This window comes from Lagopus leucura, unplaced genomic scaffold, assembly GCF_019238085.1.
Source record: "Lagopus leucura isolate 7727_CA_CO unplaced genomic scaffold, USGS_WTPT01 Super-Scaffold_73, whole genome shotgun sequence".
NCBI classification, from domain to species: Eukaryota; Metazoa; Chordata; class Aves; order Galliformes; family Phasianidae; genus Lagopus; species Lagopus leucura.
The window spans coordinates 40,009,730-40,034,706 of NW_024962252.1; the positions used below are offsets into that span (position 1 = coordinate 40,009,730).

Sequence of the window (24,977 nt, forward strand, 5' to 3'; positions counted from 1 at the left end):
ATTGAACAAAAAAGCCAGCAGGATGGCTGTGTTAATCCCATTTTAGTAGAATAAAGTGAGAGTATGTAGTTTGTCTGTTTTATTCATTAGAAATATTATATTTGTTACTTCTAAAGCAACTAATATTAATGTAAAAGTTGTTTTGAAACATGTGTTCTGTTTTTTTAAAGGAGACTTGCCTGAAACTTTATGGCTGTCCATATAGAGGTCAGACCACACCAGTGCAAACTTCTGACTTTATGTTTTCTAAGGTTGTGAGTAATGGTTACTGGACAGGAACCTGTTTATATTGGATTTTGTAGATAAAAAATGCTTTATCGTGGTTAGTGATATTTTGCTACTATTCAGATTGTATTCCTCAAGGTGATATCAAATCTTATCTTGCCAAAGTCTGCTCTTCATATCAAATTGAAATAAAACAGTGTTTGCCAACCAGTAGGTCTAACCTTTTTACCTCAACCAAGGAGTGTGATCTGAACAAGGAAATAATGAGAAACAGTATTATAACCATAATATTTAGAAATGGCCAAAGAGAAAATTTCTTAAGGCTGTCAAGGAAAATAATGAGTTAGCCTACTGTATAATACTTGTCTTCACATTCTTGTGACATTGCTGTTTATGGTAATTTCATAGCTTTTATTTCCTCTGGATGAAGTAGGGAGATGTGTGAACAATTCAGAGAAAATTTCTGGGCTGACACAGTCTTTACTTGTGATAAGCAGCTGAGGGAAGGGCTGGTGCAGCACTTGTGAGGGAATTGTTCATTGACATTCCAGGGCTGAAGCTGGTTGTGTGAGTCCTGCACATCTCATTGGCAGAGCTGCAGCAAAGCGCAACTTCTCAGCCCACACACAATGGAAAGAATGTGGAATTCTGGAAAGAGGCAGCCATAACCCCATAATGCTTCCAGTCTTCCTTAAGCACAAGCCAGACAAGATGTGTCTGTGACTTCAGCTTTACACAGCATGACAGCAACTAGGTTTGAAGACTGCAGTGAATTTATCATCTAATTCCTTGCCCTTTCTGATGTAATTATGGCTCTCCTTAGATTTCTTCATGGTTTTGGCTTAACAAAAACATTCTTCTCTCCCTCCTCCCCTCCCTTCCCTTCTACATCAGTTTAGGCCATGGAGAAATACATTTTGCAACCCCAAGGAAGTTAATAAAATAATTTGTTGCCCACGGCAGCAGAAGTAAATTTTATGGTGGCACCAGTGAAGTCTATATCCTCACCAAATAAGTCATGGAGACACTAAGACATCATACTGCTAGAGTCCCAGCAGCTCTTCCTCAGCACTCACACTACAGAGTAACAAGCAGGAAGGGAGAGTGGGAACTGAACCAACCTGGGGACCACTGACCTTAATCCTCTCTTATCCTTTCCCAGAAGGAGAAGGAGCTCTAACAACAGACCTGGTGACCCAGGGGAGGCTGGGAGCAAAGTAGCTGCTTGGATCACCCCCACCAGTACAGAGATGGTACAGTGGCTGCTCCAAGAGCATTTTCCTGCTACAGCCATGGTTTTGTCACTCTGAACAATTTACTTCCTTAAATGATTATGGTCTTGTTTTGTTTTCTTTTGTTTTCCCTATGCCTAAAGGCAATCTGGACTAGTGGAAATCACACAGTCTTTTTTTTAGGAGCAAGAGGAGGAAAAATGCATTGTCATTTAATGCCATCAGATAACATTATTCAGTAAGGGATGAAATAGAGAGCCTCCTGCTATCATTGGCAATGACACTCAATTAAGCTGAGCACATCTAAATTATGGCTTTTAATTAAAAAGAGGCAATGTATAAGATGGCACCAACATGTTGAAAAGTTAATATATTTCACAGCAGATGCTGGAGTCATCAACATAAAAATCTGTCTATAACATGTGCATTTTTAAAATGGGAAAACCTATTTTTAAAATGTCAAACACTTTAAAATGATAGTAACACAGTGCATGATCTAGTTTGATGTGCTTTCCATTTAACTATTCACAGCTATGAAAAAGTTTTCTGAACATCACATTTTGTTATTAATTTAAATAGTTGTTTATAATTAAAATCTTTCACAAAATATGAGTTATCCCATTAAGGCAAGCAGGAAGTGAAAATATTCCTTTTAATGAAAAGCAGGTTTCATTGATTTGTTGTGTTGTTTGTTGTTTTTTTTTCCTGTTTTGTTTGTTTGTTTTCTAAAGATATCCATTTATTCCTCTTATTAACATTACGTCTCTTATATTTTGCCCATATGAGTGTGATATCAGACATGAATATCATGAAATCAGTTTTTGGAAGCTTGGGTAAGAATCTCTCTTTCTTTTCTATTTCTTTTATGTTTTAGATTTATTATATTTAAATGTAAGACTGGACATAGATTAAAAAAAAACTTTCTGATAGACTTTAATTCTGAAAGGTAGGTTATCGCTCTTTAACCATTATCACCATCTTCTCTGGAATGAAATCAAAGCAGCAGTAGCAGAAAGAGTACACTCAGTGAGTCCTATAGAGGATGGGATCTTGAGGTTTAGTTCAGTTTTTTATTGTTGTTGTTGTTGATGTTTCTTGTTTGTTTTTTTTTTGGTTTTGTTTGTTTGTTTTTGCTGTTGTTGTTTTTCTGTGCAGAAAAAAATGGGAAAAGATATTAGAGAGATATTCCAAAATACCGAGTTGTGATTTCTCCCTGGTCAGTATAACAGCTAGCACAGAGATATCTGAGCTATCAAAGACCTCCTAAAATAAATAGTCCTGAATCCCTATTCCTCATGTTCCTCATGAAAACAGTGTTTTTGTGAGTCAGCTTTGAGGGTTTGGTAACTTCTGATGGAATAAATAAGAGGAATTCAGAAAAATTGCTTATTTCTTAGTATCTCAGGGATCTGAACAACTTTCCATCCAATTACCTCTTCCTACAGTACAGTTCACTTGAACACTTACTTTTGGGAGATCATCTACTAGATCTTTCAAAGTAGATATAAGTAATGAGATTATGGACATATAAATATCTCAACCACTATGTATACCATTATAGTGGAAGGAAACAAATAGCACAACACACATGAGGCATCATTCAGTTAAGTCTGTTCAGTAAGCAGCAAATAATATTTAACTTCTTCAGGATGAAGTAGCATGTTGAGGCTAAATTGCATTCCAGCCTGGGAAGATGCTAAAAAGTCTAGCAGCAGTGCTAAATTGCTTCATTAATACTGTCTACAGACTGTGTCAGAATTTAGTTTCTTTCTATTCCTAAAAGACTACAAATATTTAATAAATCTGAGATGGCACTTGCCTACATGCTCAGTGGACAGCCCACACGTGCTCAAAGAAGGACTGTCTGCTGTAGCTGGAGCCTCACCTCCACATATATAATGTTCTTCAGTTGTTCTTTCATCTAACAAACCAGCATGGAAGAACTCCATATTGATGGTTTCATATCTTGTTGTTGTAAGGCATTGTCAAATCTGTTCCCAAAGAAGTTTACACAGAAGCCTGAAAAAAAGTCTGCTAGAAGCTTACTTAGTTGAATTAAATATAAAAATCAAATATGTTATATTATCTTTCCAGGAGAAAAAATGACTAGCAGTATTAAAGGATGGTCTTATCCCATCACAAATGCTGCACTGATATGTATTTTCATTCTCTTTGACTTTTCTCTGCGCTACTTCTTTTGTAAATAAGGCACTGCTGCCTTCATCTTGGAGAAGTAGTTGGGAGGCAGGCTAAGGTATTAAGATTTTGAACTTTTTCTAGCAGACTACAGTTGTAGAATAGTAATAATTAAAAAAAAAAAAAAAAAATTGCATTCCCATCCCCTAGATGCATAATCATAAGAATTTTCATCAATATTTATTAAGGTGTCATGTATTCAAATGCCAGAATTAAACAGATAAAAAAAGCATAGCTATCCTTCCCTTCCTAACCATATTGTTAAAAGTCTAGCCCAGTCCTTGGATGAAATCAGTTCACTGGAAGCTGAAACCATGTAAGACAGGAAAAAGTAAGCACATAGAGGGAAAGCATTTTGAACAGCCTGTGGCTATAATACAATCTTCAGATAAAAGGGTGTGCACACAGTGAGTCAGTTCTGTCACAGTTTGGGAGCAAACTAATAACTTGTTTATTTTAGTTTTAATATCAGTGCTTCTTAGCAAGAACAAAATTCTTTGAGATCCAGATGAAAAATGTGGAAGTAACTGTGCCAGAGCAGATCATATCATATTTATTTTGTAAATTCTCTATTTCAATCAATATATTTTCCTTGTCTTTGTAATAAAAAGCAACCTTCCCAGACTACCATAAGACAGTGCAGCTATACTCCCTTTCCTTGTGATGCAGAAAGAGAAACCAAGACAATGTGAACAAAAGACTTAGTGAACAAAAGTTCACTAAGCTGCTTAATGCATTTTTTAGTTATGCTTAGAAGGTGAGTAACGTAAGCTTACAGGCGGAAAAGGAATAAACGGGAAAGCATCTGCTTGTACAAGAGGCCTTTCCTTTTGCTGACATAATTCATCATAGAATCATCATGAAATCATTTGTGTTGGAAGGGATTTTTAAAGGCCAACTAGTCCAACTCCCCTACAATGAACAAGGACACCTACAATTAGATATTCTCAGGATCCTGTTGAGCCTGACCTTGAATGTCTATAAGGATGAGGCATCCAGGATTTATTCATGGACATCAAGACTCTTTATTGTCTTATGGAATTAAAAACGTAGGGCACATTAGAAAGTTTGAGTAGAAACTCATTGTCTGAGGGGCATCTTTACACTCTTGATGCACACTGGTAAGACAGGTTTGATAAAAGATGCCCACAGAAAAGAACCAATTACAATAATTCCCATCTATTCTGACAAATATATATTATGCAAAAAAAGATAGCATGTATATTTATGCAGGAAAATAAAATAATAATATTCTTATTTGGGTCTTTTGGATCAAAATAACAGACTGAATGTATATTTAAAAAAAAAAAAATAACATCATAACTCTTTTTTACCAATGCTTACAGGCAACTTTTCAATCAAGTATAACTGATTCTGATGTACAGCTTTGAAATTCTTCCATCATTTTGCCTCTGAAAACAAGCAAGCATGGCCCTAAGGCAACAGAAATCCCATTTTCTTGAACACCGGACATTTGCTACAATATGTTTAATTTTTATTTTGCATACCAGTCAGCACCATGGTGTAGAGCAATAAGGCATTTTTTGGCATAAACTATGAAAACATTACTTATTTCAAGGCAGCTGAAGGCTGGAAGTACTATTTTTTGTTCTGAACTTATTAATAAAGAAGCTCTAGAAAAGAAAAGTTAGTAAAACCTCAAATGACTCTTACAATTTTTTCTTTGTATATCTCCTGGGAAATAAATATCATCACAAATTTTGATTTCATTTCCATGCACATTGTTTAACAAAAATGCAGAAGTCCAAATAAGCTGAGACAATTTTAAAACATAGGTTAAGATGAAAAGCTAAAATATACCTGACAGTGAGTATTCGCCTTTTAGACTTTCGCTTGCTCGGATTAGGAAGGCTCCTGCCTGGTTTCCAGAATATAACAGTTGTCTCTCAGCATCTGCTCGCTTGATTGGTCCAAAAAACCATCTTAACAAATAAAACCAATTAATTTTAACATTCAGCAAAACATACTAGAAAGACAATTAGGTTTTATGAACTTGCTATGTATTTACTAGAAGATAACGTGTAATATGCTGATTAGAATTCCAATGGCGTGGAAGAACAGAGTACAGGAAAGCCCATAGAAAATAGAAATTCACTGTTACAAAACAACGCTTAAGCATTTGACTAAAATCTGGATTCTGCAGCTGATGAAAAGGACTACTGATTTCAAGAAGAAAATTCAAATGTGACTGACTGATCTTGTCTCAATAAAAATTCACCAAGAAATATTTCCAGTGCTATCATAACAGAAAATGATGCCAAGTCAACTGATGCCATTTGAACAATGTAGAGATGCAAGTAAGTACTTAATCCTGATGTTTTAAAAGTCAAATTTCCCCAAAGCTGCAGAGATGCAGTAAGGTTCCTAGTGACCAACTATTCTATGACCTTCCCTATCCTAGTTCTGTATTGATATCTCAGATAAGTTACTGGCAATTTTTCAGCTCTGCTGCTATTCAACAAAGAAAAACAGTCTCAAGTCACTGCAAACATCAGAGCATCTATATACTTTGAAAATTATTCCTCTCTACTTCTTTCAAAGTAATTGCGAGACTTCTTTTCTATCACTAACACTTGTAGTTTCCAAACTTTTATGTGAGCCGCAGGAAAGTAGTTAGCTCTCTTGCTGTATGGTGCTGAGTGTAAATTTAATTGAAGTAAGAATGAGTCAGCATTTTCAACAGCATTTTCAAAACAGCATTTTTCAAAAAGGCACTCAGCTTTCATCCAACAAGCATACAAAGTACTTTCAAAGATTAGCTCTGCCCCTTATTTGAAGTAAATTGTGATATGTAGTTATCAAAATCATGCCACATACTCACAGGCAAACTTCTTTTAAATTAATCAGAGATAAACCTATTATGCAAACTTTTAAGATAAATCAATGTATCACATGACACATAAGTTGCCTACTCAGCTACGTGATTTGTCAGTTGCTAGCAAAAAGTACAGGAGGAGTCATCAACAAATTACCTTAGTATCTGTAATGCTTCCAATCACTAAGAGAAATGAAGGAAATAAATCAGAACACTGGGTGAAACCTTGGCTGAGCAAGCATGAGAAATGATAAATGTTTTTGTATGAAAAAAGAAGAAATAAAAAGAGGTAAAACAGATGGTGCTAATGTATGCCAGGTATGCTACATTAACAAAAGAAAATGAAGCACAAATACTCTAGACCTCATTTCTGCCTTCTGACTTGAAGTTGATTTGGATAACATAGGACTTGATACATATTTGGCAAGGAGAAGATCCTAATTAGAAAGCTAGAATGTTTTAGTAGCTATTTTAATTAGTAAATATCTGAATTCAATTAATTTAATTAATTCATTAATTTACCTTAGAAAACTAAGTAACCAAAAAATGTTCAAATCCTTACATTCTCATCAAAGCATTGAGAGGAGAGTACAAGCTTGACAACATCCAACTCCTGAAGAAAATTTATCTGCTCTAAAAACTAGAAACTAGCATCTTTCTGAAATTTCTCAACACACATATTCAAGAATAACAACCAAAAACTAGCAAACAATATGATTGTAAAGAATTTGAATCGATACAGTTTTGAGTAGAGGGATGATTTCTTCCATCTGAATATGATATTCTTAGTCCAAAGTCACTGAGTTTATAATAAAAATCCAGTACCAAAAGCAGTTCTGCAAGAATAAAAATAACCCTTTAAACTCAAAGCAAATAAATTAATTTGCTATTCACATTTTCAATAGATGTACTCAAAATTGAAGTCTATTTTCATTATAAATGGAAGTTTAAGTTCCTTTTTAAAAGGTGTAAGGGCTTATTTCTATTGATTGAGCTTATGCTTCAACAGGCTTTTACTTTATCTAAAAGCATGCATTTCAGAGGAAAAAGTACTCTCAGGAATATAATAAATCAAAGTATTTGCTCACCATTGTTCTGTGGAATGGGAAAGTTGGACCAAAACAATGCCCTATCCTTAGTAAATCTATTTGTTTTTGAGATGAAAGTAGAAATGTAGACGAAGGTTTTAAAACACAACTCTTGGAAAAACAAAACTGAAACATCAAGCATCATCCACTACTCAGGTTACTTAACCAGCACATTCTCTGACATCTGTGTATCTCCACTGATACGAGGCATTTCAGGAGCATGTTAAAGTAGCAATCCATACATTATTTCATTCTAAATATCGAATCATAACTTGAATGAATACTTGAAACAAATCTGTTTGCAGCCTTCGCTACTAGCTAAGCCTTATCAAGCCCCTTTTTTTGCCCCATTCCAACTAATGCTCTAGGATTTGTCTCTTTCCCAATTGTAAAGCGAGATGTGAACAAAGCCTTAGTCAAAGATACTGGCGAGGGCTAGACAAATATGTCCTGAGAAGATACATATTTCTACAGCCTCCACCTTCTTTGAGTGGCTACAGTGCCACATTTCTCCAACTCTAGTACTCTCCTCTCTCCTAATTCTACCAGTTGCTTTTGCATGGGAGGACCCATAGCCAAAGATCCACCCCCCCCACACCATGATTGAAGTTTAAAAAATTTTACTGGAGAAATTTTTTGGCAGCATATCCTTTCTTTGGGCAGTCTCTTTATAAATTCACTCCAACAAAAACTCTAAGCTCATAACTAAAGGCTAGGAGTGTCATACCCATTTGAGACCTGACCAAAATCTTCTGAATTAACAGCTGTCATCCTTTGCCTTCTTGAAAACTTCGCCAGATCTTTCCCTGCTCTTGGCTAGCCACACTAAAGTCCTGCACAGAAAATGATGTGGAAGTTCAGGTTATGACACTCATTATCAGTAGAGCTCATCAGAGTACAGCTCCCCACCTTTATTCTGTCTTCACCTACATTTAATATGCATAGGAGCAAAGTCAAAATCATCTCCACAGCATCAAATCTGTAGGGGCTGTATTTGTTTTAATAACTGGCTTTGTCTGAGATGAAAGTGGATTATTTGTTTTTCACTCAAGTACTGGAAGTAAAATAAAGCTAAAGGCAGAGGTCCATAACATACTCTGAATTTTATGAATGCTCAACTAAAAAGAAAAATCCTGATGGACAAATCATCAGTAGAGAAGGACTACTTGGCAAGATCATTCAAAGAGTGTGGAAGTATAACAGAAAAAATAGCAGGAAATCAGCCACATGAAATTGATTTTCAAAAGAACTACATATGTTAAAATTGACAGCATAATCTTACCCTTGATCAGCGCTTTGTGGTATAAGGGCATCCCACTTTTCTTAAGTGTTTTTCTTAAGTGTTTGCAACTGGAATTTACACTCTCATATTAGGGTAAATCTCATGATGCCACTAAATCTCAGCAACTTGGAGGGTTTGTTTTCATACCCAGGATTCTTGCTCAGAAATCTCCATTACAGAAGAAACAATGATGACAAATATGTTAGCTGGCTCTCCAGCACACTAACTGTAATATGTTAACTGGATCGAGAGTGCTAAGCTATGAGAAGAAGATTTCTGAGACAAGGAATAAAGAATCACTGTAATTAGAGAAAAAGTCTTGGATTAAGATAAAGAAAAATAGATTATGTTATATATAGTGGAATCAAATATATTGCGCTTTTCTTGTAGAATGCAGAAAGCTAATACAATAACTAAAATCATTAAAGAAAAGCTTCAGTGGCCTAAATTATACATTTTAAATGCCTCAGCATCTACATTTATAGAAAGTTGTAGATGCAAAATCAAGAATTCCGAAGTGAAGGTGATGAAAAAGAAGATTTTCATCTTGTTTTCATGGCATCAAGTCAGCCACTTTCAGAAAGGTCCAGTATATCATCTTCCAATTACATGGCTACATCCACTGCTTCCTATAGGCTGAATATGAGTGCTGCTCACTGAATAGTTATCCTGTGTTTTGTTTTGTCAGTGCATAGATAGAGCTAACTTACTGTGTATTTTAGTCTCTGCTCTCAATACAAGTTAAAAAATTACATGAATGGCTAATTTCCTAGAAACCTCTATTATAGCATTTATGATTATATTATTTGCATACTCTACAAATGTTCATTTATTTTGTGGCACTTTTTTTTGTGAACTGTTATTTACAGTGGAGAAAAACTATAAAAGGGGACTAAGGCAATAAGACATTATCATAAAAATTTTCTACTAATTTTGAACATCCAATTTGAAATGCCTAGGGCTTACCTTTCAGATAATTCAGAATTGTACTGTATGTAGTAATTTAGTCAGGGACAAATATTTGTTAACTTCAGGAACTGTTTCACATAAGACAAGTAGAGGTGTGCAGAAAGAAAAAGAGAGAGAGAAAGAGAGACAGATCCTCTGGGTTCTTATTTAATTCCTTTCATCATATGACCATCCTGGGTTCTTATTTAATTCCTTTCATCACATGACCATCCTGTGATCACTGTCCTTACTCAGCACATGGAAACCTGAACAGGCTTGCGTGTGCGACTCTTTACTGCTGTTTTCTGGGCAGGACAAAGAGTGCTGCTGAGCCAGCTTTTAATCCATGCCAGGTTTGCAGTCTGTTGTGGGTAAACATCAGTGCAGAAGCAGGGACAGAAGTTTACTTCTGGGAGGCCCCAATGCATCCCCTCTGTGCTGAGAAGAAGGCTCGTTAGAATTTGACAATTGTTATCTGTTTGGTTACAATATATAAAGTGCAATTTTATTTCCAAATGCTTGGTTAGTATGAAGCAAAGTTTTCTTTGAGAACAAAAACATATTCTTTTAATATAGAATAGCATAGCATAACTTAGCATAGCATAGCACAGTTCAGTTGGAAGGGATCTTCACAGAACATCCAGTCCAAGTGTCTGAGCACTTCAGGGCTAAACAAAAGTCATTGAAGACACTATCCAAATACCTCTTGAACACTGACAATCACAGGGTATCAACCACGTCTCTAGGAAGCCTGTTGCAGTGTTTGACCACCCTCATTGTATGTATGTATTGTGATTTTTTTTTTCCCAATCCTTAGTCTGAGCCTCCTCTCATTCAATCTGTGTCATTCCCATGTGTTCTGTCATTGGTTGCCCAGAGGGAGCAGAGCTTGCAGCTTTTTGCTTCTCTTCCCCAAGGAGCTGCATAGAGCAGTGATGCCTCCTCTCAGCCTCCTCATCTCCAGACTGGACAAAGAAAGTGTTCTGAGCCTCTCCTCAGTACAAATTTTCCAGCCTTTTGAGTAAGCAGAAGCTGAAAAACTTAGGTTTAAGTTTTTTTAGACACCAAACCCTGCTTCCTTGCTACCTTCTGCAGGCCTGCATGGGATTATCTGTAATACCATGTATTTCTCATAGCCATTTATAATCAGATACTGAAGGAATGCATGGGACAAAATATAAAAGAAAAGAATTTAAAACTGTTGGTAAAGAAATGCATAGAACAATGCAGGAGTGGGGGAAACAGGATATTAAAAAATGAATATAGAGAGGACCATAAGATACCATTAAGGAGATGGAGGAAAGGGAGAAACTTGGACCTAACAGAACATGAAGAGAAAATAAGGACATGAAAAACCCGAGGATTTCATTTAATGCTCAGGATCTATAAACTACTGCTGCCTAAACTGCTCATGAAATGTTTGTCTCCAGATTATCCTGCCCCTATTTGGGGAAATAGTTTCACAGACTAACTCCCACTGTAAGTGTTGCTCTTTACAGATCTTTTGCTTTCTTGACTTCATCACTCGCTTTTGTACTCACCAAGAGTACAAAAAATACTTCACTATTCACTATTCATTTTAGTCATGTGTTGACTAAAGCTCAATGTTAAATACATTAATACATAAATCTTACTTCCCAAAGTACTGCCATCAACAAGTGAGTCAGAACTAGACTTTAAAAATGTAAGAAACAAAAGCTTTCTACAGCCTATATTCAGAAATGAATTAAAATCTTAGCATGCTGCAATAAAGGTTCTAACACTTAGACAACACTTGAAATAAAAATGTGTTTAAAATGCACCACTGCAGTGACACAGCTCAGTTCTGATTACTTATTTACAATACTCAGAAAGCAATTTCCTCCAAGGAAACTCGAAATTCAGGTTTTCAGGGACGATTAGGTAGGGTAGGGTAGGCAGCACCTTTATGCAACCACAATGCACTTGCTTCATACGTAAAGATCTGAGTCATGTATATTGCTCAGATCCTTGCTGCTGAGTAGCTTATCAGAAGTGAAATGAAGACTATCCATATGTACTTTGTGATGGACCGAAAGCTTCTGAGTCTTTTAACAGTGACACTGGATGGAGTAAGTTGCATATTCTTTCCATGTGGGAAAACACAGAATACATGAATAGTTCAGAAAAAACAAAGACTCATTTCTGTACTATCTAAATGAAAGAGCTCTATCAAAATCAACAGCATATAACTATTTTATGTTACACAAGTACATAGAAATCTGCCTGTATTTTTGAAAGTGATATTTTTGGACAGCGTATATTAAGTCCCATTTTACTTTCCATACTTTGAGAACAACATTACAAGTTTTCATAAAATAATGATTACAAAGAGGAATACACAGTTTTGGAAAAAACAGATCACATTTTTTCTTGGCCTTTGGGTAACTTTTTACTGACATTCTTGTCAACAGGTTATAGCTGATGGATTGACATTTTTCTAAAAATACTAAATTTATTGTGGACTTGCTTATGACTCGTGAGATGAAAAATATAAGAGAGATCAGGGAAAAAAAAAAAAAAAGAAAAAAGAAAGAAAATGAAGTTATACTTCCCCGTATGTTTTCTAAACAAAATATTATGTTAATTTTTGGAGGTAGTCAAATTGAATGATTTTCAGATTTAAAGTTTTTTCTTATTTCTGTTCTCAAATGGAGTTTCTATTGAAATATAAACTGCTTTTTTTGTTTTGTTTTGTTTTGTTTTCAGAAAAAATTAAGTTGTCTGGAAAGAAGAACAGCCAAATGATACCTTACATTCACTGTCAAGCCAAGAGAAGGCGGCAGCAGGGGTATCAAAAAAGTATTCTAGGCACCTGAAGTCTGTTGTGGTTGTCATGGTTCTATGTTTTTGGGTTTTTTTTTAATGGTTTCAGTATTCCACATCAAAACATCATGTAGTGTACGGGGTATTAAAGTGTCACTGCCCCAATCCCAGGTATCACTGGGATTCGAACCCAGGATCTCCTGTTTACTAGACAGGAAAAAAAATCCATGAAATTGCTTTGTTTTGTCATTGTTTTTGTTGTAAGCTGTGCCTGAAAGAACAGGTCTGTCAGAGAGACTTTTACAGTAAAGAACTGCGTGGGATTGTTTGGCTAAGGTAATGTTCAACAGTGAGTGTGGTAAAACCCACCACAGAGATTGGCATTTCCTCTTACAGACTAGAACAAACTCATAATCTTGTAAACATAAATACAAAGATTAGTCAGACAAAGGTCCGTGACGCGTTGGGTATAAACCATTTTACTGCAGTAGGACATAACTACACTGGTGTATAATCCTGTTAAAAGAGATTACACATAATGTTATCTTAATTTTTCACTTCTCGATAATAACAGTTGATTGTGCTGCAAATGTGTTGTTGAATCTGCTCTGCTGCCTGTTTTAGGGAGCAAACAAAACTGGAGCAAGGAGGTTATGCCTCCTACAGGAAATGAAAATTCTTTCTTAGGGCAACAGAATAAGGAGAGATGCAAAATGTTTTTCAAACCCTATGAATGTGGTATGTGCTTCAGGTTTTCCTATGTTTTAACAGTTGATGGATCCCAGCTGCCCTGTCAGTTGCCCTGTGGCAAAACCTGTTTGTGAATTACATATCTGCAGGCAACATTCTGGCTAAAATCTGCAGCATTCCACATTAGTTTTTCTCCTCATCCCTCATCATGCCCCATGAACACCGCGCTCAGGAGACATTCCTCAAACTAAGGGGATGGGTGAAGTCATACCCCTACTCTGCCACACGTCTGAGTCCATTCCAACTTCTGAAATATATACCAACACATTCACAGAATCACAGAACGGCTGAGGTGGAAGATACCTCTGATCCAACCTTCTGCTCAAGCAGGGACACCTAGAACGTGTTGCACTGAATTACTTCGAGGCGGCTCTTGAATAACTCCAAGAAGGAGACTCCACAACTTCTCTAGGAACCCTGTTCCAGTGCTCTGTCACCCTCACAGTATAGAATTGCTTCCTTATGTTCAGAAGGAGTATCCCAAGTTTCAGTTTGTACCTGTTGCTTCTTATCTTGTAGCTAAGCTCCAAGAAGAGTCTGACCCCATCCTCTTGATAGCTTCCCTTCAGCTATACTTACATACATTGATTAGATCCCCCTAAGTGTTCTCTTCCAGGCTCACCCACTCCATGCTCACAGTCCTCCCCTTTTTCACCAAAGATTTCCCCTGGCCCCTCCAGGCATTTGAGAAAGGAGTCTCTTGGGGAAAAGCGTGGCTGCTGCAAAAGCAATCACTATGCCTCTGAGACAGAGCCTTCAGGTCAACAAACCATCCCATCTTTAGCTCTGTAATGATGGGGAATTGACTATTTAAGTTAGTTCCCAGTAGTGCTATTGTACCTGGATAAGGACTTTATTTCATTTTAAACTTGTCTTCGGAATAAATGAAAGGTTACCATTGTCTATAATGGGCATTGTCTTGGGCTTTTTGTGTGAAATATAGCTACATAGTTGCCTTAAAAAAAACCAACAATCAACCAACCAAATGAGAAAAGTATTTCACAGGTCCAATTCTCAAAATAGCATTATAAAATCTTGGATCACTGCCAGTATCTCTGCACATTTGTTAACATATACCTGAACAAAAGTACTGATATACAGTTATAACATTCCCTTAATGTAGCAATAACTCTGCTATTCATAACAACTTTGGAACAAAGCTGAAACCATGAGGTAGCCTTAATGTTAAAGTGGTACAGAGAACACTAATAGCATCAATTGATTTAACATTAAGGGAAACTCAGAAGCACAAGAAAATTTTTCATCATACATTCACTTGAAACATTACAGCCTTGAAAAGCACTGAATTGATTTTCTTCCAAAAATAATTCTTGAAAAATTATTTTCTTTTCAAACAAGTAAAATCATTACAGTACAGAAGTAAAAGAGAAGCCTTCAGAAACAAAAAGACCCCTATGGCTGTTAATGATGCTGATGTTATCTGCCCACAGATTTCGTGCAGAGCTCTCTCTGGGGCATTCACGCAGGCACATACTTCCACACCCTATTGCCAGTAGCAGACTTCTGTGACCTTTCAGTTCAATTTTCAGTGGAGAATGATCAGGTCACTCAGTGTCCAGGGGTAATCAGAAAAGCCTGAGAGATGAGGAGGGTAACAGTCTAAAGAAATCTTTGTCTTCCAGAAGAAAAGCTTGCACATCCAATCATTGTGACATCTGCATGTATTATCAGCCCAAGATGGACAAATATGGTTTATTTCATAAGAGAGCACAACACTACAACAGAAAGGTATCTCAGCATCAGTCTATGTGCCTGCATAATTTTTAAATCATTTTTACTCTGAAATTAGAGCAAAATAAGTGATCTTTTCTTTTTTTACAGGAATTCAGAAAACCAATGACTATCCACACAGAGAACAGGGATGTGGCCAGTCACACAAACAGTCACAGAAGCAGCACTACTTTCCACAGCTCCCAAATGCAGGACTCACATAGAATATCTTCTATGTGAACGGAGACAACCTCATCACCTCCTCTTCCTGGGCTGGCAGAGGTCGGGTCACTGATAGTGGTGCACAGGACAGCACTCCCCAGGTTCACAAGCACACAGTATTCACAACCAGATCCTCTTACACCCGTTTCCACCTCTTCCTACCTTTTCACCTCCCCAACATCCTTTCTATGCACACTGCCTCACTGGTTGGCACAGTCCCACCAAACTCCCCAATCTCCTGGACCCCCAGCTTTGCATCTCCTCACCTGCAAAGTCTCAGATTGCCTGTTTTTTGAAGGCTCATCAATTAGTACAACTGATGCCACATACTGTTATCAATTAGTGCCACTGACTAGGCTTGTTTTCCTCACCACCTCCGTTATCGCGTGTGAGCCAGGCTTGTCTGTTCTGTATAGCTCCTTTGACCAGAAAACATCAGAGCAATAGAGACTCCTGCATACCTTCACAGAGACTTTTGCTAAATAAAATGATTTGTAGTTTCCAAAGGGAGGTTAAGTTTTGGGAGTTCTCATCATTTCTGAAATTTGTAGTAAGCCTCAAAATTTTTTGTCTTTCTTTTCTTTTGTGCTGAGGCTTGAAATGTTCCTGAAAAATTTCTTGTTCTATTAAAAAAAAAAAAAAAAAAAAAGTTTCAGGAAACTAGCAAGGTATTTGCTTTAATGAGAGAAAGCTAATGAAAATGCTTACCATCATTATTGCAGATAGATATGTCTATAAGGTAAGCAATTACAGATTAGAGAGTAATCTGCATGGAAGTAAAAAAAATGTCAATTAGTAAATCCTTTCTGAATCCATCTCTTATTACTAAATTCACTGCTCTATTTTTCCATTTTCTTTGATTAAGGTAAGTGTCCAAAATATATATTTTATGTAGTTTAAGTGATAAAAAGAAGACATTTATTCATGATCAATATTTTGTTTGATCTTCTGAAGTAAAAAGAAACAACAAACCTGCTTCCTTAGCATATCTGGAGAATTGAAAACTACAAAGATGTCAATTTCCACTCAAATTTCTTGTTACTTTTATGGCTTTCATATGCAGTATCAAGGTGTAAACCTGAATGTCAACATTTAAGAACTCCCATGAATAATAAGTTTCTTAACTAAGGAGCTTCATTGCTTCGTTGTCAAGTTCTAATGCAAGATGCCCTTACATATGCTCCATAGAATATTATTTGAGCAACACTGCATATTGTTCTTTTATCTTACATGTGTAAGTAAGTAAGTAGTAAGCATGTAATATTTTGTCTTATTTTAGTATCACGTAATAAATTCTTCCTTTGCTATGTGGACTTTACTTCCACGACTTGAAAAGGAGCAAAATATTGTATTACAAATAAATATATGAAGCGTGAACAATCATACATTTTCTTCTAATCTATTTTAAAAAAAAATGCACTAGTAAATTTTTATTATCTAATTCAGGCTACTGGAAGGCTGTATCTTCAATATAATGTTTATAAGAGGCATCTCTGTTAAACTATAAGATAATAGCATGACCCATTCTGGTCTAATTTTTGTTATCTTCAGTAAGATTCAATATGAACTTAACAGTAAACTTCTCATAGTAAAGTAAGTCACGTCTGCAGCACAGGCTGACTCATGAGCATTACGGTATACAGAGATAGGCAGGTGTGGCTTGTAAAGGAAAGGGCAGGTAAACCTCAGAGCACTGCTACTTCCTCATTAGTTTTGAGAGCATGTTGGTGGGGTTTTTTTGAGTCATTCTACACTAAACAATTACCAGATGGAGAAGAAAAGCCAAAAACTATTTTAGGAATGTAAAACTTTCTGTAGAGATGAAAGATTTTTTTTTTCCTTTGGTTGGTTGGTGTGTTTTTGTTTTGTTTTTTTTTTAATAGCTTAGTCTTCATCTCCAAACAGAAATAAAGAGCTCTGCAATGTCAACCTATGTCTTTGCTAAATAGACTTGACGTTAGGTTTGTAATCAGACATGACAGTGATGTACCCTCTAATGTCGCTTGTAAGAACGTTCCAACCTCTGCTGAAGTACAACAACAAAAAAGTGGATAGGATTGTGCAATTTTTGTAAGATCCTTTCTGAAACAGAAAAACTGGTATATAGGGTCCTTGGCTGGACCTCTTAGGGTATCTTGTACGCTTTTATGACTTAATCTGTTCAGTGCAGCTCCCTCACTTGTGTAAGAAAAGCCCCTGTCTTCTATGCCCAACAGTGCTTTTCACTTATTACAAAACAATTCTTCGCAGAGATATCTGACCTAGATAGTCTAAAACCAGTATAGCTTTAGGACTTCTTAGTCTGACTGAGTTTCTGGTTACTATTTTTTCCTCCTATACCTGTTCAGAGATTAGTAAGCTCTGCAGTGTTCTGTGCTTTGTTACACAGACAACTACTAAAGAAGATTGTATAGAGAACAATAACAATTGTACGCTACCTGGAGAATGTTTTTACTAACATCATTCAAAATCAACTAACCTAGGCCAGAACACACAACATCTATTTCTACTGAATCTGAAGGAAAAACAAATAAAACATCAAACAAGACTGTTAAGTTCTTCTGACTAGGATATTGTCTATGTTTTTCAAAGATGCTCTGCAAGGGCCACGTGGGTTTCATGGCGCCATAAAAAAAAAAACTGCCCATTTTTCAGTTTTCAGGATATTGTTTCAGGTTTTGACACAATTCACTGTCAAATCTTTCTCAGCATGGTAATAGAAACTGCTATATACTAATTATAATGCATAAAGTACACCCTAATTTCAAATAAAGATATGGTAGGAAAGGATTTTTTCATTTCTCCATTTAAACAGACAATGTTATATATTTAGAATACCATGCTGACAGGAAATAGGTGGCCTAAACTGGACAAATTTGTATAAACTGCTCATTTACATTTACAAATTCTTTTGATCTTTTTGAGAGGTAATACATCTTTTCTGCATTACAGACAGATGTATAAATACTGCTGACACTTGATAAAATCTGACATTACATACTTCTGTGAACAGTCTCCTTTGGATTATCACTGTATAGTTAAGAAAAAAGCAGAGCTAAAGAAAATGTTTGAGATAGGCTTGAAGCTAACATGGCAATTTTGAGACAAGACCAATGAAGTTAATAAAATTCAGGGTCTTGTTCCATTATTAAATTGTTTAAGTTCAAGAAAAGCACATGAAAACACTTGTTGATTCAAAACTCTGAGTAGGTATTTCAGATGCTTTGAACACATGGTAAAGAAAACATCAAAAGCATTTGGGCTTTGGCTTTGGCTGTATTTCCAAGCTGTTTTGCATGGTCTTAAGAGCATCAGTCTTCTATACTTTCTGCACATGTGTACACACAGAAGCACATATATATGAAGTATATTCAAGTGAATACCTGAAATACATTCATTGATAGAGAATTCATGTACAGCCATTTCTGTTATTTAAAATAAATGCATATTTTGGCAATAAATAATCCTTTTCTACCAAAAGCTGGATAAGAATAGCTTTCATACATAATGTGACAGCTTCTGAGATAATTTGAAATATAATACAGGCATCCCTGTTAATGAACATAGAATCATAGAACCACAGAATCACTAAGGTTGGAAAAGACATTTGAGATCATCTAATCCAACTGCCCACCTACCACTAATACTGTCCACTAATACACGTTCCTTAGTGTCACAATTTTTACAAGTCCACTTCAGTGCTAGGATTACTGATGTTTCTGGTAGTGTCGAGATTTTGTACGGTAATACAGAAAGGACTTGTGAGAATGATAGAGTGAGAGCACATTGAAACCACAGAGGATCACAGTTGGATTTCTGAATTGTTCAGCAAAATCTAAGCTTTCACTTCAAAAACAACCTCTAGCCATTGTAGCTGTGAACTGTAAGCTACTTCAAAAAACGACCCACATATATGAAAGGAACCCCACAAGCCTGAATTTGCAGAAAGTTTGAAACAGGTCAACACAGTGAATGATTTCCTGTTCATACATAGTAATTCAGACTACATCAACATATAAAACAAAGTCAAGTCACAGAAAGGAAGGAATTACAGAGATGATTGAAAAAAATAACCTATAAATCACCCGCTTTCAAAGGGTAGTGTAGGAACTCATAGTGGAATTGACTGGCAAGGTTTTGTTGATTAAGTCAAGGACTCAGTTTCCACCAGCTGAGAAGTATCAATTCAAGAAACCTCTCTGAAGGGAGGAATGATTCTGAAATTAGTAAACATTAAAAGTAATTGTGGAGTTCTTCTTTGACCTAATCTACCAGGAATTTGCATTAATTTACTTCCCTTAGCACAGCACTGTTATGTCAGTAATATTGGGTGAATATATGGAATGAATTTGACTTTCAATAAGCAGTCATCAGGTCCATCAGGATAGCAGGTGAGAGGGAGCACCTTCTAAGTACACTCTACCTTTCCTCCGTAGAAGAGTTCATGTCATTCCAACAGTTTTCTTTACTTCTTTTAATTATTATTTTTCCTCATTAAAATGAACTGTCCAGCTGGGCTGTATTTGCTGCACGTAACTATTGGCACTATGTCTTTTCCTTGTTTAGTTAAAACAAGTGGCAGTAATAAGGTAAGGGCAGGTGAATGTGTTACTATGGTTCCTGTTTATAGAACAAAATAACAGAAGGAACACAGGGAAAGTAAAGTCACACTCTTTGTCAAGGAAAGAATCCCAGACATTTCAGTTAGGAGACAAAATGGTCTCCTGTGGCACCTGCAGGGAACAAGAAATCGCCTAATATTATCTTCTACCAGGATGGATAACACAAAATTAAATGGATTTACCAATCCCTAACTAGCTCTGCTATACAGATCATGTCAAAAATTTAATTAAAAAAGGACTATATATACCTTTATCTTAATAATCTCGATGTCTACAGGCAAAATTAAAATGATTAGGAAAAGCAGTGTAAGTTTTGTATGAGAACATATACTGACTAAACTTACATAGCGACTCTGACAACTCTGTTATTCCATAATTTATAGAATGTTTCATGTCCTTATGTCCCTTTATTTAAGTGAGTTTATGGGATATCCATGCACATATTGGGTATCAATATTTTCTGAATGTTTATATAAAATCATCTTGAAATCAGCTGCTAAAGAACATGGTCAGTTTGTTTTATTTGCCAGTTTTCCAAGAACTCATTCATGAAATTGTAAGTGTTTAAATTAGTTGCTTTTCAAGAGAACCTGCTTTATAAGCTATGTTCACTTGCTAAAGAAAATACATAAATCTCTGATTTATAAACCTAAACAAACATGCAAAACGACAATGTAAATGTCTTTGAGCAGAATGATCTGTGTGCATATCAAGAATTTATGAAACTGCCTCAATATATCCAGGAAAAAAAAGATAAAATCTAATTTTTCCTCTACTACTGAAGTTATGCAAGTCATATTGAGTAAATTTTGTATCTTAATACTGAGCTGTCAGCAAGGAGATAACAAACTACATATTTTACTTTGCTGTTTTTTTGAAAACCCTGCCTGAGTACTAGATACTCGCCATCTATTGTCATCAAATCAATGCTTGATACTGTCTGCCAATGTGCGTCTTAGCCTAGCTTAATTACAGACATTAATTTACAAAGTTGAGACTCAGGAACTGTGAAAAAATCACTAATTTCATAAGTCCCTCTATGTGCACCGGACACTGACCTAGGCTATTTTTGTAATTATCAAATCTGTTTCCCTAAACAGGATAGCCAGTTTTCCATGATCTAGAAAGTTGGAGCTATACTTGAGAAATAAACTAAAATGTCCATTCTCTCTGCAGGTGTTCAGGAGCTAGATTGTGCTACATGACAGAGACTAAATCTTTCTCTATTAGTTCTGTGCTGGGACCAAGAAGAACAATACGAAGGATGAAAAGATGTAATTGAAATTTATCCTATTTCAACAGATGTCTACATCATAGCTGTAAGCAATTGGCCAACACCAAAAGTGAGTGCTAATTAAAACTTAAATGCAATGGTGAAAGAAGTTCAATTTAAATTTCAGGCCGAGAATCATCATAGAATCATAGAATGGCCTGGGTTGAAAAGGACCTCAAAGATCATGTAGGTTCAACCCCCTGCTATGTGCAGAGTCACCAATCACTAGACCATGCTGCCCAGAGCCACATCCAACCTGGCCTTGAATGCATCCAGGGGTGGGGCATCCACAACCTCCTTGGGCAACCTGTTTCAGAGCATCACCACCCTCTGAGTGAAAAACCTCTCCCTAACATCTAATGTAAATCTCCCCGTCTCAAAACCATTCCCCCTTGTCCTTTCACTATCCACCCATGTAAACAGCTGTTTCCCCTCCTGTTTATATGCTCCCTATAAGTATTGGAAGGCCACAATGAGGTCTCCCTGCAGACTTCTCTTTTCCCATCTAAACAAGCCCAGTTCCTAGAATGTGATTAAACATTGAATTTTAAATAAATAGACATTATAATATCTTTTTCATTGTCCTTGTAATTTAGGCAAGGTTTATCCATTAAAACACCATCACAACTGTTGTTCTTACTATTTCAATAGGATAATAGAAGTGTGAAATACATGGGATGGGTGAAATGGAGGTCGTGGAGGAACCTGTAGTGAGAGATGTTACAACTAGATACAAGTCTAAAAATCACAACCATAAGGTGAAAAACTTGACAGGCAATTGCTCTAATTAAATGGGTCTAACTTTATCTTTGCCTTGTTTGAGCTGGGCTGATTGAAACTTTCAGATCAGAGACCCTTTCCAGCCTGAGTTAGCCTACAATTATAGGAAATGGTATCTATATGGTATCTGTATGGATTGACAGGAGACAGTGTTGCGTACTTAGTTTTGTTGAAGGTCACTGCAACCAACTGACTTAGAAGGAAATTTGAGGAAAGACAGCAGGTCCAGCCAGAATTGTTTTGGTATGAAATTAGAAACTTGTTAAATACTATGGAGGAATTACTTTGTCTGATAGCTGTAAAAGCTCTCCATTCCTTCTGTTCGCTGTTTTAAAAATATGGAAAAAAAAATACAAAACAAAACAAAACAAAAAAACTAAAGAAATCAACCAGCCAACTGCATAAAACTTTTCTCATAACTGTGTGTTGATTATTAAACAGAGTAAGGTATATAAAAAGAGTGTAAGAAAATAAAATTGATTCTGCATACAGAAAAAAAAAAGCAAAAAACACAAGTTTATGCAGTAGAGCACTTCACACAAGTTAACTCCACATACGATACTGAAGATATAGAATGACATGAGGAGGCTAAAAGCTGAGACTCTGTTGTATAACTGAGGAAAATTACTTTCAAAACATTAACTGCAAGTGGCAATCTTAGATGAGTTGTAATAAAACTACTTCTTGGAAGAGAGCAAAGGCCAAGGTGAGTTGAATTAGAGCCCACGATCTTTTCTCTAGTGGTTCAGAAAATGTCTTCCCTGCAGATTGATTTCTGCAATTGGAAGAATTCTTTTGAACATGACCACTGAAATCGTTATCTGCCTGAATATAGAAATAGCAACAGCTGGACAGACTCCAAAAATTAAGGTCTTCAGGTTTGACAGAAATCTTACAGTTGCCCTAAGATTTCTCTATCCCAAATCCTATCGTGGATAAAAGGCAGGCATAATCATATGTAAGCCAATTTTCCTAGCCATAAGCAGTACAGTGGGCAGATCAGACTGGAGATGATATTTCAGATCCAGATGAGATTTAACTGAAAATCTGCAGTATCATTTCTTTAAAGCCAAAATGAGTTATAATGCTATTTCTACAGTCGTTTTCCAAGGCAATAATTTTTTGCCAAAACACACCTCTTGCTTGGCAATCAGTGTTATTTCATGCTGCCTCTGACTGCAGCATACAAAAGTAATTCTGCATCCCAGACGAACTTAGACCCTACTAATCCTCACTAGAAAGCCAAATAACTGATTTCATGTGATTTCTTCTTATGTTCTGACTGGTAAATAAGATCAGACCACTTCTGAAGAACATAGGCTGAATAGATAAACCCTGTGGAACTTAAAGAAATACAGTCCATTCCTTTGCTTTATCCAGTCTTTTTCCATTTTCTATACTTTAGTTAACCTTGAGTAGTCCTGAGAGTGATTTGCTTATAGAGAAGAAACAAGCCATGAAAAAATTGTATGTTAGAGACTCACCTATGCAACAAGATTTAATGTGGAACTTCCTGAAACTGTAACTAAATGATAACTCTGCAACTGGTTATGTTGAGGGCTGTTTGGGTAAAAGGTTATACCTTGAAAGCAGCTGGTCCACAATCAGTATTACATGAATAGCAGTAGGAACCATTACAGTGGTAACCAGCCTGAATATTTCCAAATGCTTCTTCACTGAGGTATATATTACTTACAATACCACAAAACCCTCAACACTCTGCCTTTTAACATTAATTTTCTTTCAATCCCAGTGTCTTTTCCTCACACACACACGGACTCAAACTCTCACTGGTAGAACTACTGGACATTCATTGCTACAAGGTACTAATCAGAAAAAGAAAATTCCCCAACTGATTGCTCCAAACCCACTTAACCCTACAGAAAAGATGTGTGGTGTGTGTTGCATGGGTTACTCACGGCTCAGCTTCAATGCTCTGTTCAGCGGCTACGTAGTTGGCAGGGATGTAGCCCTGGAGCTTGCGGCCAGGACTTACTGACCCTTCTGGCAGGAGGAGCTTAGCATACCACCAGCCCTTGTGGGATGCATCCAGCACTTTAAGCTTATCCCCAGCTTGGAAGCTCAAATCATCCTCTGTGCGAGCCTCATAGTTGAAGAGTGCCACAAAATTGCACGTGTCCACCATACACTGGTGAGGCAGTGGAGGTAAGGGCTTCCCTTTTGTCTTATTCACTTCGTCCTTCTCTCCTGCCTGTGAGTCAATCCTTACCACAGCAGGATTGGCAAAGACCTGGCCAACATCCTCTTCCCGCTCATCTTCTTTCCCTGAGAATAAGCAAGGAACATAGGGCTCCAAACAGCCGCAGTACTTCTGACAGAAGTTTCCCATTCTTTTTCCTTGTGCCTTCCTGCTCCTTCTCTTCTTTCACTTTTCACAGCTGAAATATTCTTAAGGAAATCTTTGCCCCATAAAATCTTAGCATTTTGAAGGATTTCTTTTCCTCCTTTGGCACAAGATGAAACTGTTCGTGGCACAGATGGAAGCTCCTCTTTGAGCACTGCTAAGAACTCATTCAGGCAGCTCCTGATTCAGAAGTGAAACCGGAGAATTCATGCGTGAGAGCAGATGTGGAGGGAATTTCTGACTTCCTCCTCGGAACAGGAAAGCAACACACGAGCTGCCTTTGGGCTGAACTTTTGGAACAGCAAAAGAACATAGATCCTCCTCTGACACAGCAAAAATACATTCAGAAAATCTAATCTGTTCTGGGAAGTCTTCTCAGCTCTTTATGCTTCTGATGGGGTATTCTTATATCTTAACTCCTTGGTAATGATTAACCGAGCTGACCTGCGTGTCTCCTCAGCCTCCAGCACGGGCAGCCTGATTGTTTCTTTTTGCTTCCTGGTCTGTGCTGGCTTCTGTTCACGGAGCAGCCTATGCCTGCCCAGGGACCTCACCTGGAACACACCTGCTGCTTCTGCGCTCTTACACACCCACTCTTTTTTTTTTTTTTAAATCTGGTTTTGAAACTTCTTATGAGGGGAAA

General features: G+C 36.7%; 1 protein-coding gene across 1 annotated transcript in view; it reads right to left on the reverse strand.

Moving 5' to 3' along the window:
• FRK (fyn related Src family tyrosine kinase) overlaps nt 1-24,695 on the reverse strand; it is a 46,926-nt gene extending 22,231 nt beyond the window's left edge. The window contains exons 1-2 of the mRNA XM_042883318.1: nt 23,889-24,695; nt 5,475-5,596 (exon numbers count right to left, since the gene is read on the reverse strand). Of these exons, the coding sequence (XP_042739252.1) occupies nt 5,475-5,596; nt 23,889-24,319 (553 nt within the window). The 5' untranslated portion in view covers nt 24,320-24,695. The remainder of the gene's footprint in view (nt 1-5,474; nt 5,597-23,888) is intronic.
• Between the last annotated feature and the right edge of the window lie 282 nt (nt 24,696-24,977).